The 18,944-nt window shown below is 33.9% G+C and overlaps 2 protein-coding genes across 5 annotated transcripts in view; both read right to left on the bottom strand.

The window, feature by feature from the left end:
- Positions 1–3,402, bottom strand: part of LOC148947277 (uncharacterized) — a 47,927-nt gene extending 44,525 nt beyond the window's left edge. Inside the window, exon 1 of one of the 4 annotated variants that reach the window (XM_089097363.1) lies at positions 3,285–3,402. The gene's annotated coding sequence lies outside the window, so the exon portion shown is untranslated. Of the gene's footprint in view, positions 1–83; positions 184–3,284 lie in introns of those variants that run through there. The other 3 variants (XM_089097359.1, XM_089097362.1, XM_089097361.1) reach the window with 3 other exon arrangements.
- A 1,682-nt stretch (positions 3,403–5,084) lies between these two features.
- Positions 5,085–18,944, bottom strand: part of LOC148947275 (vesicle-fusing ATPase 1-like) — a 324,795-nt gene continuing 310,935 nt past the window's right edge. Inside the window, exons 13-14 of the mRNA XM_089096977.1 lie at positions 17,675–17,833; positions 5,085–7,652 (exon numbers count right to left, since the gene is read on the bottom strand). Of these exons, the coding sequence (XP_088953103.1) occupies positions 7,523–7,652; positions 17,675–17,833 (289 nt within the window). The 3' untranslated portion in view covers positions 5,085–7,522. The remainder of the gene's footprint in view (positions 7,653–17,674; positions 17,834–18,944) is intronic.

Here is an 18,944-nt window from a genome sequence, read left to right as displayed (position 1 = left end):
TCCTGCGGCAACACTTAAAATTTCTGGCAGCATACATGTACAGTTGGTGTACAGCAACAGAACAGATCTTTTAAGAATAATACTTTTGCACGCGAGCTAACACCGACTTTGCTTGACGAAGCCAATTTTCCATATTTGTGGATCACGAATCTGGTGGTGATCAAATCCCAACACGATATACATATATTCCGGTGTTCAAGACGGATAAGATATAAGACATACTTCAAACAAAAGCCCCCACAAAGCCTCCATGGCCCGTAAAGAAGGGGGGTCCTGAAACAAAATATTTAACACTAAATTATTAGAACATTAAACAATTAAGCATTTAAACTATGTAAAAACTAGAGAAGGGGAGGAAGAAGGAGAGAGAATTTATTATATACTATATTCAGTTGCTATCAAATGTTCTGCTTCATATGACAAAGACAAAGAAACCTTTAAACGTCACCTTTGTGAATCATTCCGATTCTAACTAGATGTGCAGGAGACTTTCTGCACAAAAATTATTTGCACAGACCCTGCTAAACTGCTGAAAAAATAAGATTTATAAATGATCCGGGCTCTTCGTCGACTTTTACACCTGTACTACTGATGAAGTGCAAGTCAAGAATTTTCTTTGAAAAACCGTACTAACTATTACTACTAATTAATCCTTTGGAGGAACAATTTTATCGGTATTCGCAGGCCTAGGGTGGCGCTCAAATAACTCTTTTAGCTTCACTATTTCCAAAGGCTCAGAGAAAGCTCTGTTTGCAACTTTGGCAAGTTTCTTATGGATCTTGGGACCCTCTTTGGTACCAGAACGTTCTTCAGAAATCTTTTTGATTAGAGAGTCATTTTACGTGTTTTCTTTTAATCTTTTACCTGTGTGCTTTTCCGGAGAAGCCTTCCGCTTTGTGTCAAGGATTTTTATGGGGCTCCGAGAGCACGATTTTTCGTTCCTAGAACTAATTTCAAGGCTCCGAGAGCCCTGCGACGCGAATGAGCTTTATATTCCTTCCACGCCTCTCACGATCATAATCTTCATCAACTAAACTGTCCAACAATCCAATCACTATTTCACTATCACTCATTATTTAATTTGGTCCGAATCGAAGCGAAAGCTAACGTCAACTGATGTTGTTTTGGTCAATCGAGGCGATTGCACGCGTCTATCTCTCAGTTGAACTCGAAGGCGGAGCTAAGGCGCTCCTTTTGGAGTAGAATTAATTACTAACTATTACTAACTATTTATACTAACTATAGTTAGTAATTTGTTTCCAAGAACTGGCTATGAATACTGTGTCTTTGTATCTTTTGTTAAGTTCCTTTTATAGTTAAGAAAATAACAAATCCAAGCTTTTATGCCTCTTAAATTTAAGAAAGTTTCCCCTTTAGTATTTTCTCTAATTGGCCAATCATAAATATTAGACTAAGTTTAGCCTAACTCACCAAATTAAAACCGGTGCGAGTAACTGGCACTGACACCATGCATGATTTTTTGTTTATCCATAGCCTTGACTTAAGTGTTTCGATATTACTCGAAACAGGCCGTTCATCAAGAAATTCGGTGTTTGTTCTTGGATGGTTAGTCTGCATAAAATAAACACTAAATGCCTTATTAGACACATGTCAGAAGAACCATAGAAAATAGTTAAAAGGGCTTAAATGATGTTCCTCTTTACTTAATTCTTGTTCAATTCAATCTCGTTTAGCTCAATCATCGCTGAATCTAGCCCCATGCAACTCAATCGCATTCAATTCACCTCAATTGCGACTCAACTTCAATTCAATACAACCCCCGTTTGTGCGCAGGACTGGTTATACTTTAAGATGGGTAAAGTTGAATTGAATGGAGGTTAATTTGAAGAGGGGTTGAGATGGACGGCGGTTGAGTTCCAAGGTAGTTGAGTTAAGCAGAATTGAGTTGCGTGGGGGTGGGGGGGGATGGGAGTTGAATAACGCAAGGGCTAAGATACACGAGGGGTGAGTTGAATGGATTCCAATTGCATGGAACCGTTTAAAAGAGTTGGATCTTCGATGATTAAGCATTGACAGATAGGAATAAAACAAATTGGATTATTGATATAATAGGCCTGTATGCTAATTTCATAGGAGTAAAGATAAAAAATATCTCTGTTAGTGAAAATTAATCTGTAGTTTTTTGTACTGTTTTCAAAAATTGTTCATAATGTCAAAATCCAGTCTACAAAAAGTGGGCCTGGATTAAATTGAGAAAATCTTGCCAGTTTAAGTAGGCTAGTTGAACTTAAGCCGGTAGATCCACTGGTGACAATATTGATTTTTTTTTTCTTTTTTTTTACGCTGCCCTACATTTTAAAATACCCTCAAAAGGTATAATGGATCACAGTGGGTATAAAAAGGTTAGATAGCGTTAGTCATTCATTTATTCTACAGTAGCATCAGTTTCCACTCTACTAGGCTCCCCACATTCTTCGGGCAGAACTTTAAACTAATTCAAGCAATCACGGGCAATTGTCTCATTACCTTAAGCCATTAAATTATTTAAAAATTTATTTTAATATAAAAAGAAAATAGAACATTGGTTATATCGGAGCCATACAAAGATTTTCATTTTATGTAACCGAAGGGTTCAGACCGTTGTGCCCTGTACGCAAATCTCCGATCAGACTGACTAATAATGGGTACCATTTTTCCCCAACCCTCTTAGTCAAAAGTGCGTACCCTTCATCTTCTATCCCCTTTAATCAACAGTGCATCCAACCCGTCTCCTCCCCAGAGATAGTTTTTCATGTTTTAGCTAAATGACGAATTGCAAAAATCGAATAATTTTTCATGATTTTCCTCTAAGAAAAATGACAATTGAAATCTCTCTGGGCGAAAAATGACTATCCTTAGAATTTAATTTTCCGCTATTTTGAGGGCTTAAGCCATTCGCTGCTGGGTATGCAAGAAAATACTTCAACAGTCTATAACTTTCGTATAATGCATTTTCTTTACGCTTGAACTTTGTGGATTTTTTTAAATTGTAGGTTATGTATTTTTCATATACCCTTTAAGCATACCTGCAAAGAGAGGTGAGCCCGGGAATGTCCTGGGGGGAGGAGGAGGGTTGGAAACGTATTTCATTACCTTTTATTTTGTGAAAAGGTATTTTTTTATGTCAATATCTAGCGTTGTACATTTGACAAAAACTCAGGTTATCAATTTCAATATTAATTTCAGCTTTGTAGACGGGAAAAATGGAAAACAAAATAATGGTTGTACTCCAGGAAATACAAAAGAATTAATACTCATTTTTACTGTGAGTCAAGGGAGCTTACTGTTAAACAGATTCCCAAGTAACATTTGAATTTTAGATGCCAGGCGAGTCGGAGAAACGCCTGGTCCTGCTGTAAGAAGAAGAAGATTTTCCTTTGAGATGTGCAGAAATAAGCTTAGTAGCTATAATACACCACCATGCTTACTTACCTCCTTAGGAAGTTGGTAAGTTAGATGTTTAGTAACTAGACAATTTAAGGCTATCCACTTAGCTTATTCTCCAATTAGCCATGGCTTTTAACTTTTCCATAACAGTCCACCAACTTGATCTTGATTCAACATTCAACAGACTCTTAAATATCTTATTGTTTGCTCTTTTTATGTCTTTTTAAAGGCCATTTTTGCCAAGCTTAGGCTTAACTGATTGACAGAGATTTGAACTTTTCAATTTTCTTTGTATTTGTTGCACAAGCAAGTAATTCAATCAACTTTCTCTGCGTTCTTGTGTTATCCTGGTTAAGTTGCTGGATTTTCGTTAGTTTTTCATTTGGCCTAAGATAATTGATAAGATAATCTGACGAATTAACCTAGCCATAAATCCAGTGAAAGCGTAGGATCTTGTGCTGAATTTTAGAAGATAAATTATTTGATACACTTGTGGCTTGTGCATATATCTGTTAAAATTGCAGAGCAAAGTGTCTGAGAATTTTCGATTGTATGCTTCTCAGAATCGTAATTGACGATTCCAACTATAGAAAACCAACTATAGAGAAAAACCAACTATAGAAAAACAATTAAAAACATTAACAACTAAAATGAGAGAAATAATCATGCTTGTAAGTATAGAAACAAGACAGGCTGAAACCTAGCAAAGAACAATCCACGGCACATAGTAACTAAAAGTGAAGATAACTACAAGCATCTTTTGAAAAGTTTACCTGTCTGGGGTATACTGCCATGCTGAGGTTAGTCTCTTACTATTCGAACTAAGAAAAAGCCATAGGCTTTTTCCTGTTTTTATAATAAAGAGCGAACTTTTGCCAGTACTAACTTGTATAGGCAACATAGTCTAGACTTGTACAGTTATATAAAGGATCGGTACAGTTAATTCTAAAATGGTAAATAACTAAACCAATCCTTTATGTAGTTAAACCCTTTATACAGCCTTAGGAAAAAGACAGAAGTTCAGAGATTTGGTTTCAAGTGATTAGTAATTGTTTTTCAATAAGAATTGGCTCATAATACCAAATAATTTACCAAATATACCCAATACCCAATAATAATACCAAATTAAAAAAAAAAAAAAAATCAGCAACCTTGTGAATTGCAGGCATTAAAGAAGAGCTGGGACACCTCTAAACAAGGCCGTACCCAGGATTTTTTTCCAAGGGGGTTTTACTCAAAGATTATTTTTCGGGGAGGGGGGGGGTTTACACAAAAAAAAAACTCAAAAAACGCATACAAAATTTGTTTATATCCATTTTTGTTACGTTTTTACGAGTCGAAAAAACATTTCAGGAGGGGTTCTAACCCCCCCCCCCAAGCCCCCCTCTGGGTACGGCCTTGCCTCCAAGTGGGAAAATTTACAGTTTATTCAAGATAAAAACGAATATACCACTTTTTATACCTGATTTGTATACCTTTTTATACCCTTTATACCCTTGTCTGCAGAAGTAGGACATTAGCTTTGGGATAACAACGTTGGATATTTCGCTGGTTCTTGTCTTGGATTTTCGCTAACAATATCTTTTTGACACACTCTCTAAGTTTATCATATAATTATTTCTTATTGTTCCTTTGAAGTTTTCGGCGACTTACGATAATTTTTCTAAAGTTTTAAAGGCGAATGACAAGGGTGGGTGTCGTTTTCAACTATTTTATTTTTAGATCCGATTGGCACAAATTACAAACATCAAATTAACATGGGCATTGTATGGCAGCTTAGAGCAATAAATACCAGAACTTAGCAATGGCTAACTACAATAGCTAAGGAATAACAACCGGCACGTATGCAAACTTTTGGGAAATAGACGTTTGGGGGGAAAGGGGACCAAATTCAACAACAATAGGGCATGTAGAAAATTTATTTGACAAATACGGATTAACAATCTTTATGAAGGAGGGATAGGACTGCGTAAAAATCACCCAACCAACCTCCCCCCTACACACGTATTGACTGAATATAATGTAAATTATTTGGTCGCTGTCACGCCTAAAGGCCGTATACAATAATTTCACACCATCGGAATAATTGTAAAAATCGGTTGCAAAGCTCTACTCAAAGGGCAGGTTAGGGAAGGACAGGGTCTACTCAAAGGGAAGGTCAGCGGGGTAATGTGGATCAGACAAATGAAAGTGTGTTTCCACAGACGCTGGCCTGCTGTTCATCCCTTTGAGTACAGCTTAGAACAAACAGATTGATGATTATATCAGAAGTACGAAATGTCAGATACGGCTTTTAGGCGTGACTGAAACGAAGAAATTGGGGAATGCCATTTCATCAGGGAAACAATCACATAAAATTGTTGATTAAATAAGTTCCTAAATATCCTAGAGCTCTAGGATAATGTACAAAATCTTGTCACATCAAACAGCTTTAAACAGGGCGGGATGGAGTTAGCTTGTTCCCCATGACACTATATACCACTAACAAAATATATTAGTATGATTTTGTCATTTAATGTTAAAGTGTTATCAATTGGTGTTTAACTCTATCTTATAACTTCCACCATATTCCATCGCCATTCTCCCATCGCATTATATTATTATATTATTACTGAACTACATTGTATTATAATAATTATTATATTTTAACTTCGATTTACAGCAATAAAGATTAAAAAAAGGAATAAAAAGATGACATATCCAAAATAACAAGAAAAACAGCAAGCTATAAACTAGCCTAAAATGAGAAATACAGAAGATTAAGCTTAGTTTTATTATTTCAAAAATTTTGATTAACTCTTTTAATCCCAAATTTTGGTAAATTTTCGGAAAATTTGGTTCTGCATAGACAATACACCATAGACAAGAACTATAGACAGATGAAACTAAGGAATGTAAATAGCCTACGTATAAATTAAATGGACAAATGCTATATAAAATTAAAAGTCTGTTTTAACAACATTTTTTTTTTTTGCTCATTTTGCTGTATCTTACTTAACATGTTTTTTTTTCATTATATTTTCATATTTTTTGTACTAGTGCTACTACGAATAATAATAATACTGCTAATGTTAAAAACAAAACTATTGTTTTTTAATTTTGTTTCTAGCAGCAGAACGCATTTCCAAAAAGTTTATGAATTTTCAAAAATATTTCTCTGTTGAATCGTCTCGCTGAAAATCAAAGTGATGTTGTTTAATTTTTATTAATAATTTTATTAATTTTATTAAACTTAAACTGATGTTTAAGTCCTGATGTTGTCTAATTTTATAAATAAACACGGCTTTAAAGCGGAGGAACAGTTCCTTTTTGAAAATTTGTAAAAACAAAATCTATCAAAATTATCCGATATACCCGAATAATGAGCTATGCATGGGTAGCTTCATTAATTTCAGACGTGGAACATGTGCAATACAAAAACTATAGGGAGAGGACCTAGAAATACCCTCCTCGCATATACGTGGCTAAAGGTATTTTCGTTTGGTGAATATCCACAGATACTACCCATTTTATGTGAAATTATGAGGAGTTTATGAATTTGATTTTTTTTTTTTTTTAATGTGAGTAGACTAAGGGTGTTGAGACTTTATATGTTTTTTTAAAAGCTTGTTTGTTTTCTCTGCACAAAAAAGGCCTTTTACGAAGAAAGAAAAAGGCCTTAAATAACGGAGAAGAGCTAATTTTTCGGAATCGACTGTCTAACGTGACTTTTTTCACCAAAGTAAAAGGCGTAATAACATTTTTGAAAAATTGCAGCAAATGGAAAATTCAGCGTAAAAAATGCATTAAAGCCTGGTCAAATTTTAATAGCAAAAAATTGTGCTGTTCTAAGCTGTAAAAAGCTTGAAAGAGGAAAACAAATAAAAAAATTTCAATGTCCATTTAAAAATTAAAAAAAGTGGAATTTAATTTACTTTATTTCAAATAAGCAATTTTTTTTTCAGCATATTGTTTATAAGCTGTCATAGTGTCATAGCGTTAGACCAAAAAACAAAAAAAAAAAAAAAAAAAAAAAAAATTAAATCAGTTCTGGAATATGACAATACACATATTAAAGAGAATTACAATAAAGGATAAAAATTCATGTTAAAAAAAGAGGGTAGCAGTAACAACAGATTCAACAGTCTAGTTTTCCTCATCCCTGGGCCATCTCCAGAATGTCCTGCTCTTCAAGTATGTTAATAAATTTTCTGGGTCTGTCTTTGGGTTCAGCTTGACCAACGAGATCTAGGAGGGCTAGCAGCTTCTTGATTCCAACACACAACCTGGAATCGAACAGTTAATTAGGAGGATTTGAAAAGATTAAGGAGGATTGTTAGAAATTAAAAGAAATTATTTAGAATTAAGAAGAAATTAAAATTATATATAAAAGAAATTAGGAGGATTTATGCAAGATTTGAAAAAAAGCTGTACGAAGAACATGATGAAAAGAAAGATAAAAATCAGATAGAAGAATAGATCAAAAAATGGGTACTAGTGCATTAAACGGACACTTTTATATGCTGTATATGGAATGTCAAACGGGAGATGCTACAGATACCGGGACAGATACCCGGTACTAAAACGGTTGTTAGAGTGGGATCGAGTGGAACAGGTGATCTAATATGAATGTTAAAATTACAATTTGGGATTTACCATTTATGTAATTCTTATAATTTTGTTCATAAACCACTATAACCGGGTATCTGGTTGGGTTAGGTTATGAATTTAATATAAGCTATGCTTTACCCCCCAACACCTCGAATGTGCAAATATATAGCCCAAATTTGCTTATAAAATATTATATATTTATCCTATTTTATTTTATTTCATTAGCAATAACCAAACTTGACTTCCTTAGCAGTATATAGAAGTGTCCGTATAATGCACCAGAACCAAAAAATGTTTTAAGAAATGAAAAATAAAAAGGGGAAAAAGAAGAATCCTTTATTAATATTAGTACAAAGATACATGATTGCATGGAATAAAATCAGCCGCATCAATCTATGGAAATTAGGGGTGAAGGAGAAGTATTTTTCCAAATATTTGATTAATTCTATTATATTTTATCTAGTTGAATGAATGCAATGTCATGTACCTTTTCGGTTGCAGGCATGGAGTGATACAAGTTTAACACGGTACGTTCTTTGAATCCCCTAATTCTAACATGTAGTTTTTTAAAAAATCAGTTCATTTATTCTATTCCTTTATTTTGTACTTGTAAATACGGTTTTATACCCAATTGGATGCGCACAAGCTTAACCCAGTGCGTTGTTTTACGCGCAAATTCTAATAATAGTTGAAAAAACTTTGTATTTCATTTTATTTATTTTTTCATTTGTTTTCATGAAATGTAATATTATCTACCTGTTTCGTTGCCTAGGACGTGACTTCAACAACAGCCCCTACCCCTTTTAACTCTAAATTCCATTTCAATAAAATTCCACTTCTTCAAAAATTTGATTCCATTTTATTTATTTTATTCTGCACTTGAATGAGATGTAATATTATATACCTGTTTGGTTGCATACAAGTTTGACACAGTAAAATGTTTCATCCCTCTATTTATAGCAATAGTTCTTAAATAATCCGATTTCCTTTTACTTATTATATTTGGTATTTCTTTAGCTATTCTTCTTTGGTGACATATAAGGCCGTACCCAGATGGGCCTTTAGGGGGTTTGAACCCCCCCCCCTGAAATGTTTGTCTGACTCGTAAAAACGTAACAAAAATGCATATAAACAAATTTTGCATGCATTTTTTGAGTTTTTTTTTTTGTAAACGCACCCCACATCCCCGAATTTTTTTTTTAGTAAAACCTCCTCCGAAAAAAACCCTGGGTACGGGCTTGGTGAAATTGCTTTCGCAATCTTAATTTTTATTATCTAACCTGATTTTATTATATATTTGATTTGGAAAAAGTTACTGCATTCAGCTACAATTAAAAATGAGGACACAGTGTGTGGGAGAGGGAGTGTTTTCCGAGAGATTAATTCACAGTAGGAGGAAGGGATGTCTCTTGCTTGCAAAACAATAGGAAAACAATAGGCCCACAAACCAACAATAGGAAAAACATTTAACAAAATGAATAAACTGAAATTGAATTTTTTCGTGAATTTTCTCAAATCGGGTTCATAGTTCGTTAGCGCAGTACGAACTATGAAGTAGTACGAACTAATTAGTTCGAAGTACGAACTAATTCTGTTATATTTTCATTTGTAAGTTGTGAACGATCCATTGATTTTTATAAGCTTCATAGTTGAAAAAAGGGACTGGCAACAACATGCTGCGTTGAAGAAGCTCTTCTTAAATTGGGGCACTTTGAATATTGCACTAGTTTTCAAAACTGCTTTATAGATTGTGCTTATTTGTGATACGTTTTTAGACTGTGCTCTTCTTGAAGTTCTAGCAAATCTATTATTTTTTGTGTTGTTATTTAAAATAACTTTAATTTTTGTCTCAATGCATTAGTTAAATATGATAGCATAAGATTTTTCATCATATTTCCTTTATTTTCATTTTAATGAAAATGAACTCAACGGTATTTCAACGATTTTCTACGGATTTCTCTAGATCGGCGAATATGGACAGTAATCTCCAAGCAGCATTTCTTAAATTGTGTGCTTTGATGGTGGCATTAGTTTCAAAAATTCATTTGTAGACTGTGTTGATTTGCGATATATTTCAGAACTGTGTTCCTTTTGAAGTTCTAACAAGTCCATCGTTTTTTCAGCTGCTATTTAGAATATCTCTTATTTTTTATCTCAAGACATTGTGATGGTATATTTCCATTATATTTCATTTATTGCCATATAATGAAAATAAATTCTATTCGAATCAATTTCTAGTATTTCTTTTCATTTTTTTTTTCAGGAGCCGCATTCATTCTTTCAAAGTGCTGCATGTGGCTCACAAGCCATGATTTGGCTGAGCATAACCGTTTGCTTACTAGATTGGTAAACTCAGTAGAAGTTATAAAATCCATTGAAATATTTCATTTATTAGCCTTAAGCTATAATATATATATATATATATATATATATATATATATATATATATATATATATATATATATATATATATATATATATATATATATATATATATATATATATATATATATATATATATATATATATATATATATATATATATATATATATATATATATACATATATATATATATGTACATATATATATATTTACACACACACACACACATATATATATATATATATATATATATATATATATATATATATATATATATATATACGTAATAATAAAATTTTAAATTATAATAAAATAAAAATATTTAATTTATTGATCTTAAATTATTTCCTTTGTTTTTAACAACAAAAATACGAGGTTTTGAATATCTAATTGAAGATCTAAATCCAATTTAAGCAAGAATTATTCAAAAACCCGTTGGACAAAAATTAAGCTTATCTAAGGTCCTTGGTAAGCCGCTTGGACCTTTTTTAGTAGTAAGTCAAGTGGTAGTCCAGTGGTAACTGGACTACCATTTAGTAGTAGGCGAAGGCATTACGAGACTTAAAAAAATTAACTTCATTAGCGGTTCTAAGGTTCTGTAGTATGAATAACGCGTGGAGAAAATGATCGATATTTTTTTTACTTTTTTATGTGTCTGATCCTGGAAGATTTTTATATACATTCAAGTACAAATTTAATCAAATCTTTTATATTTAATGGAACCCTCAATCAAACAATTCGTAGTAACAAACTGTGATTAAAGAGTGGGGTCTTGTCAATAGAAACCGAAACTTTCAAAAACAAAATTTTGACTACTATATATGTACCAGCAAAATCTAATGTTTATCCTGATTTCAAGCACGCCAAATTCATTAATTTTAAATTTTCTCCAAATAAATTGTTAGTTGTTCGTTGGCCAAATTTGATTTTTATTAGTCAAATTGTTGTATTATTCAATTATTATCGAAGTAAGAGAATGTAAGTGTGACAAGGTAAACCACAACAAAACACTACTGAAATATTCCAACTCTTGCATTGCAACGAAAGAAAACCAAAATGATCTTTGAAAAATCAAGAGAATGTAACTGTGACATGGTAAACCTTGACAAAACACTAGTGAAATATTCCAACTCTTACATTTCAATGAAAGAAATTCAAAATGAATTTTGAAAAATTAAGAGAATGCAGCTGTGACAAGGTAAACCACGACAAAACACTATTGAAATATTCAAACTCTTACATTTCACGAAAGAAATTCAAAAATGAAATTTGAAAAATTAAGAGAATGTAACTGTGACAAGGTAAACCACGACAAAACACTACTGAAATATTCCAACTCTTGCATTTCAACGAAAGAAATTCAAGATGAACTTTGAAAAATCAAGAGAATGTAACTGTGACGAGGTAAAGCACAACAAAACACTAATGAAATAATCCAACTCGTGCATTTCCAGCAGAAGAAATCCAAAACGAAATTTGAAAAATGATGAAAATGTATCTGTAACAAGGTAAACCTCGAAAAAACACTATTAAAATATTTCAGCTCTTGCATTTCAACAAAATAAATCCAGAATGAACTTTGAAAAATCAAGAGAATATAATTTTGAGGTGGTAAACCCCACCAAAACACTACTGAAATATTCCAACTCTTGCATTTCAACGATAGAATTTCAAAATGAACCTTGAAAAGTCAAGAGAATGTAACTGTGTTAAGGTAAACCATGACGAAACACTACTGAAATATGCTAACTCTTGCATTTCAACGAAAGAAATCCGAAAAGAACTTTGAAAAATCAAGAGAATGTAACTGTGACATGGTAAACCACGACATAACACTACTGAAATAATCCAACTCTTGCATTTCAATGAAAGAAATTCAAAATGAACTTTGAAAAATCAAGAGAATGTAACTGTGACAAGATAAACCACAACAAAACACTACTGATATATAGAAACTCTTGCATTTCAACGAAAGAAACTCTAAATGAACTTTGAAAAATCAAGAAAATGTAACTGTGACAAGGTAAACCACAACAAAACACTACTGAAATATTCCAACTCTTGCATTTCAACGAGAGATATTCAAAATGAACTTTGAAAAATTAAGAGAATGTAACTGTGACAATGTAAACCAAATCAAAACACTACTGAAATATTCCAACTCTTGCATTTCAACGAATGAAATTCGAAATGAACTTTGAAAAATCAAGAGAATGTAACTGTGACAAGGTAAACAACAATAAACCACTACTGATATATTCCAACTCTTGCATTTCAACGAAGAATATTCTAAATGAAGTTTGAAAAATCAAGAAAATGTAACTGTGACATGGTAAGCCACAACAAAACACTACTGAAATATTCCAACTCTTGCATTTCAACGAGAGAAATTCAAAATGAACTTGGAAAAATCAAGAGAATGTAACTTTGAAGAGGTAAAGAATAACAAAACACTAATGAAATATCCCAAATCTTGCATTTCAATGAAGTAAATCCAAAATGAAATTTGAAAAATCATGACAATGTAACTATGACAATGTAAACAACGACAAAACACTACTGAAATATTCCAACTCTTGCATTTCAATGAAAGAAAATCAAAATGAACTTTGAAAAATCAAGACAATGTAACTGTGACAAGGTAAACCACAACAAAACACTACTGATATATTCCAACTCTTGCATTTCAATGAAAGAAATTCTAAATGAACTTTGAAAAATTAAGAGAATGTAACTGTGACAAGGTAAACCACAACAAAACACTACTGAAATATCCCAACTCTTGCATTTCAACGAAAGAAAAACCAAAATGAACTTTGAAAAATCAAGAGAATGTAACTGTGACAATGTAAACCACATTAAAACACTACTGAAATATTCCAACTCTTGCATTTCAACGAAAGAAATCCAAAATGAACTTTGAAAAATCAAGAGAATGTGATTGTGACATGGTAAACCATAACAAAACATTACTGAAATAATCCAACTCTTACATTTCAATGAAAGAAATTCAAAATGAACTTTGAAAAATCAAGACAATGTAACTGTGACAAGGTAAACCACGATAAAAAACTACTGAAATATTCCAACTCTTGCATTTCAATGAAAGAAATTAAAAATGAACTTTGAAAAATTAAGAGAATGTAACTGTGAAAGGTAAACCACGTCAAAACACTACTGAAATATTCCAACTCTTGCATTTCAACGAAAGAAAACCATAATGATCTTTGAAAAATGAAGGGAATGTAACTGTGACATGGCAAACCTTGACAAAACACTAGTGAAATATTCCATCTCTTGCATTTCAATGAAAGAAATTGAAAATGAAATTTGAAAAATTAAGATAATGTAACTGTGACAAGGTAAACCACGACAAAATACTATTGAAATATTCCAACTCTTGCATTTCATCGAAAGAAATTCGAAATGAACTTTGAAAAATTAAGAGAATGTAACTGTGACAAGGTAAACCACGACATAACACTACTGAAATATTCCAACTCTTGCATTTCAATGAAAGAAATTCAAAATTGACTTTGAAAAATTAAGAGAATGTAACTGTGACAAGGTAAACCGCAACAAAACACTACTGAAATATTCCAACTCTTGCATTTCAACGAAAGAAATTCAAGATGAACTTTGAAAAATCAAGAGAATGTAACTGTGAGATGGTAAACCATGACAAAACACTAGTGAAATATTCCAACTCTTGCATTTCAATGAAAGAAATTCAGAACGAACTTTGAAAAATCAAGAGAATGTAGCTGTGACAAGGTAAACCACAACAAAACACTACTGAATTTCCAACTCTTGCATTTCAACGAAAGAAAACCAAAATGATCTTGGAAAAATCAAGAGAATGTAACTGTGACATGGTAAACCTTGACAAAACACTAGTGAAATATTCCAACTCTTGCATTTCAATGAAAGAAATTGAAAATGAACTTTGAAAAATTAAGAGAATGTAACTGTGACTAGGTAAACCACGACAAAACACTATTGAAATATTCCAACTCTTGCATTTCATCGAAAGAAATTCCAAATGAACTTTGAAAAATTAAGAGAATGTAACTGTGACAAGGTAAACCACGACAAAACACTACTGAAATATTCCAACTCTTGCATTTCAATGAAAGAAATTCAAAATTGACTTTGAAAAATTAAGAGAATGTAACTTTAATAAGGTAAACCGCAACAAAACAATACTGAAATATTTCAACTCTTGCATTTCAACGAAAGAAATCCAAAATGAACTTTGAAAAATCAAGAGAATTTAACTGTGAAATGGTAAACCATGACAAAACACTATTGAAATATTCCAACTCTTGCATTTCAATGAAATAAATTCAAGATGAACTTTGAAAGATCAAGAGAATGTATCTGTGAGATGATAAATCATGACAAAACACTAGTGAAATATTCTAACTCTAGCATTTCAATGAAAGAAATTCAGAACGAACTTTGAAAAATCAAGAGAATGTAGCTGTGACAAGGTAAACCACAACAAAACACTACTGAAATATTCCAACTCTTGCATTTCAACGATAGAAATTCAAAATGAACCTTGAAATATTAAGAGAATGTAACTGTGTTAAGGTAAACTATGACAAAACACTACTGAAATATTCCAACTCTTGCATTTCAATGAAAGAAATCCAAAATGGACTTTGAAAAATCAAGAGAATGTAACTGTGACATGGTAAACCACAACATGACACTACTGAAATAATCCAACTCTTGCATTTCAATGAAAGAAATTCAAAATGAACTTTGAAAAATCAAGAGAATATAACTGTGAGAAGGTAAACCACGACAAAACACTACTGAAATATTCCAACTCTCTCATTTCAACTAAAGAAATCCAAATGATCTTTGAAAAATCAAGAGAATGTATCTGTGACATGGTAAAACACGACAAAACACTAATGGTGGGAGGGGGAGCCAAACGTTGGGGGACGGGGTCCTTTTGGCTCAAAATGCACAAATTAAAAAGTATTAAAAAAATGGGGAGGGGGCTCTTTGGGAACCCGGGAGGGCCTTTGGGGGGCGGGGGGGTCCTGGGGGGGCCGGGTGGTCCTTTGGGAGCCCGGGGGACCTTTGGGGCCGGGGTGTTCCTTCGGGGTTGGGGTAGGGGGATCGGGGCCCTTTGGGGTTGGGGTATGGGGATCGGGGCCCTTTGGGGTTGGGGTAGAGGACCTCACAACACTGTTCTAATTGAACTTGTGTATTATAACGACCACAGAGTTTCACCCTCAAATCCTCTTCTAAAACATCTTCTAAAATCATCTTTTGAAATGTTTCTAACTGTTTCGCCAAAATAATTCCCTAAAATGTCTAAAACGGTTTCGCCCAAATAATCCCTAAACGTAATTTCAGCGTGTTCCTTTTGTTTTTGGCATCCCTGCGCTGTCACATTTCAAATTACTAAGAAACCCTTTTCCCGCGTTAATCTCTTCATCTCATAAATGTTCCTAGCTACACTATTAAGGTTTCGTTAGAATATCAATTTATCTCTCCGACTTAAAGCTCAGTGAAGCCGTATTTAAAAATAGAATTTCTATCTCTTTAGACTCCTGCATAATTCCAAGATAACAAGTGATGTCATTTCTATTTCCTGACACTAAAGATCAATGAAGCCTTATTTAAAAATAGAAAAATAATTTTCCTCTCTGACCTAAACAGCGTTTATCCCTCAAACTTAAGATCAATGAAGCCATACTTGTTCGTTTATTCCCCTTTTCGTAAATCAATAAGTCCCCTAGCGATTATGCAAATCACCCCTCATGTCATTACACGTGGCCAAACAAGAACAACAACAACAGATCAATAATCCTTGGATAAATTATGTAAAAAATTTGTAGGTGGCAGCAGGGTGTTCTCGTGGGAGTAGCACCCCCCTTTCTACTCATGTGGACGGGCATTGTCATGCAGCAAAACGATACCCTTACTTAAGTTGCCCCGTCTTTTGTTCTGGATTGCACGACGCAGATTGTTCATTGTCTCACAATAAGACGCTACATTGATTGTCTCATTACGAGGCAGAAATAGCAATACTCCTTTTTTGTCCTAAGAAACTGAGCGCATGATTTTCCGGGCAGAAATTGTTTGCTTAAACTTCACTTTTTTGGATGATGATGAATGTCGCCATTCCATGGATTGTTGTTCTGATTCTGGCGTGACGTAGGCCACCCATGTTTCGTCACCAGTAACAATTTAGTCTACAAAATATTCACCTTCTTTGTGGTATCGCTCAAGGAAAGTCAATGCACTGCCTAAACGTTGGGTTTTGTGCAAATCCGTCAACATTTTTGGAACCCAACGTGAACAATATTTCCGGTAATTCAAGTTCTCAGTCACAATGCGATACAAAACACTACGAGAATATTGGGAAGACCAGTCGCACATTGATGAAATTGTAAAGTGTCTGTTTTCTCTCACCTTTTCTTCCACTTTCTGCACCATACCTTCATTAAAGACCGAAGGACGCCCACTCCGTTCTTCATCATGCACATTTGTGCGGCCATCTTTAAATGCTCTCACCCATTTCCTTACCATTCAATTACTCATAATGTTTTGTCCGTAAACTTCACAGATCTCACGATGAGTATCGATGGGTTTTACACCTTTAGCATTAGGAAATCGTACAACAGCCCGTACTTCACAATCGGCTGGACTCAAGATTGTCGGGGGGCATCTTAAACACTCAGTAAACAACGTATACAATGAGGAATCTGACTGTATGGTGTCAGTGCGTGGACAAGATATGTAGGTAACCAGCGCGCATGCGCAGAACGCCGACCGTAGCGCTGCGGCGGCGAAATCGCAAAACGGTACTTACTTAAAAACATACCTCGTATATATATACATATATATCAGCGTTTTCAAGAAGTCGTGAACATGTCAAGCCATTACGAAACCTCAAGAACTCCAGTAAATCTATCTCCAATTCATGTTCGAAGAAATTAAACAGTGACTTTTGGGACATCCTGTGTAAAAGCAAGATAGAATATAAAAAGAAGAAGAGTTTCAAATCCAGAGCTATTCTTTAATCTGTCCCTTTTTCGATTTTTATTTGTTGTTACTCTTTGATAAATTCGTTTAATTCATTTTTTAATTGTCAAATTATTAAACTAATTTATGAGGGGCAGAGAAAAAATTATTTGCCCCCGTCCTCCAAAGTTCTTAGTCCCCTTAACCCATGCCCCCCCCCCGCTTCCCCCCGTAAAAAAACCTTTCCCTGAAAGTTCCAACTCCATCTTCGAGAAATTTATCGGCATCTGCCAACACTATTGGTTATATAAAGTAGAAAATACCTTCTATGACCGATTTCTTTCTTGATTTGCTGGATATCGTCACTGCTAAATACGTCACTGTTTTCAAGGACGTTGGCAATTTCATCCACTCGTCTTAAATTTGGGACGTGCAGAACAGCAGTAAATGCAGACACCATTCCTAATTCCTCTAAAATCGACCTGGAATGACATTTTTGTTTAGAAAAGGGTTTAAAATGCCAAGGACAGAGAAAATGAAATTTGACTGTTTTAAGTGGAGACTTACATAGCCAGTGGCGTTGTTTGAAGGGGGGCTGTTGCCCCCCAATAATTTACACAAAAAAATATTATGTAGCCCATGGCCCTTGACTCTCCAAGGCCCCTCTTGTCCCTCATCCCCCCTGAATAAAATGCCGGAGATACGCCTCTGTACATAACCATATATTCTTTGAAAAATTGGGAGTTATTTTTAATTAAGAAGGCCTCTACATGCAGTTAGACAAGCAGTAGCGGGCACCAAATTTAAAAAAAGAAACGCGAGTGAAAAAATCAGCAAAAAAAAACAAGTTAAAAACGTATGGTACAAACCAGCTAAAAAAGGGTGAGCCTCCCTCTAAAGGTAAAGTTGTCTTCGGGAATCAATAGATTGTTCATGTTTGAGTTTTTGCGGATTAAAAGCGTTATCAGACTCAACTGCTTAGTTGAAGACTACCACAAGAAAATCCACAAGAAAACCACAAACCACCACAGAACCACCACAGAAAAATCCCACTACCATAAGACAAATCTTAGAACATCGCGGTTTCAGGTATGGCGGGTACAAGGGTTAAACATGTTTTATTTTGATATCTTTATTTTATTTTGGTATCTATAATTTTGATATCTTGGGGACTTGAAGTACATTAATTATTCAGCTCCTTCATGAATCAAGTTAGATGCTTCTAGAGAAGTAAGTGAGGAAATCAAGTCAGTGCAAGAGGGTAAATACTCCTTCCTACTTGAAGCATCATCTCTTACTACCCTAAAGGAAAAGAGAGACAGCACTTGGTTACACTTTGCCAAATCTGCCATCAAACACAGCTGAACATATCACTAGAGTTTTGCTACCCCACCTTCCCGCTTAGTCTCCTCATTTGTCCTAGTTTATTCACAGATCCGTGCCCTTACGGAGAAGCAAACAAGAATTTTAAGTTCCTTTATAGCGGAACATAATACCGAATAATATATTAAGAAAATTAACTTTTTTTTCCTTGAGATTTTGCACTTTTTTGGTGAAGAATCTGGAAGCTACAATGTCAGCGGCACTAATAGT

The sequence above is a fragment of the Artemia sp. Qi Xiang Cuo genome, chromosome 11 (assembly GCF_049724085.1).
Source record: "Artemia sp. Qi Xiang Cuo chromosome 11, ASM4972408v1, whole genome shotgun sequence".
Classification (NCBI taxonomy): domain Eukaryota; kingdom Metazoa; phylum Arthropoda; class Branchiopoda; order Anostraca; family Artemiidae; genus Artemia; species Artemia sp. Qi Xiang Cuo.
The sequence above is the reverse complement of the archived record's forward strand: the minus strand, read 5'-3'. Positions and strand labels throughout refer to the sequence as shown.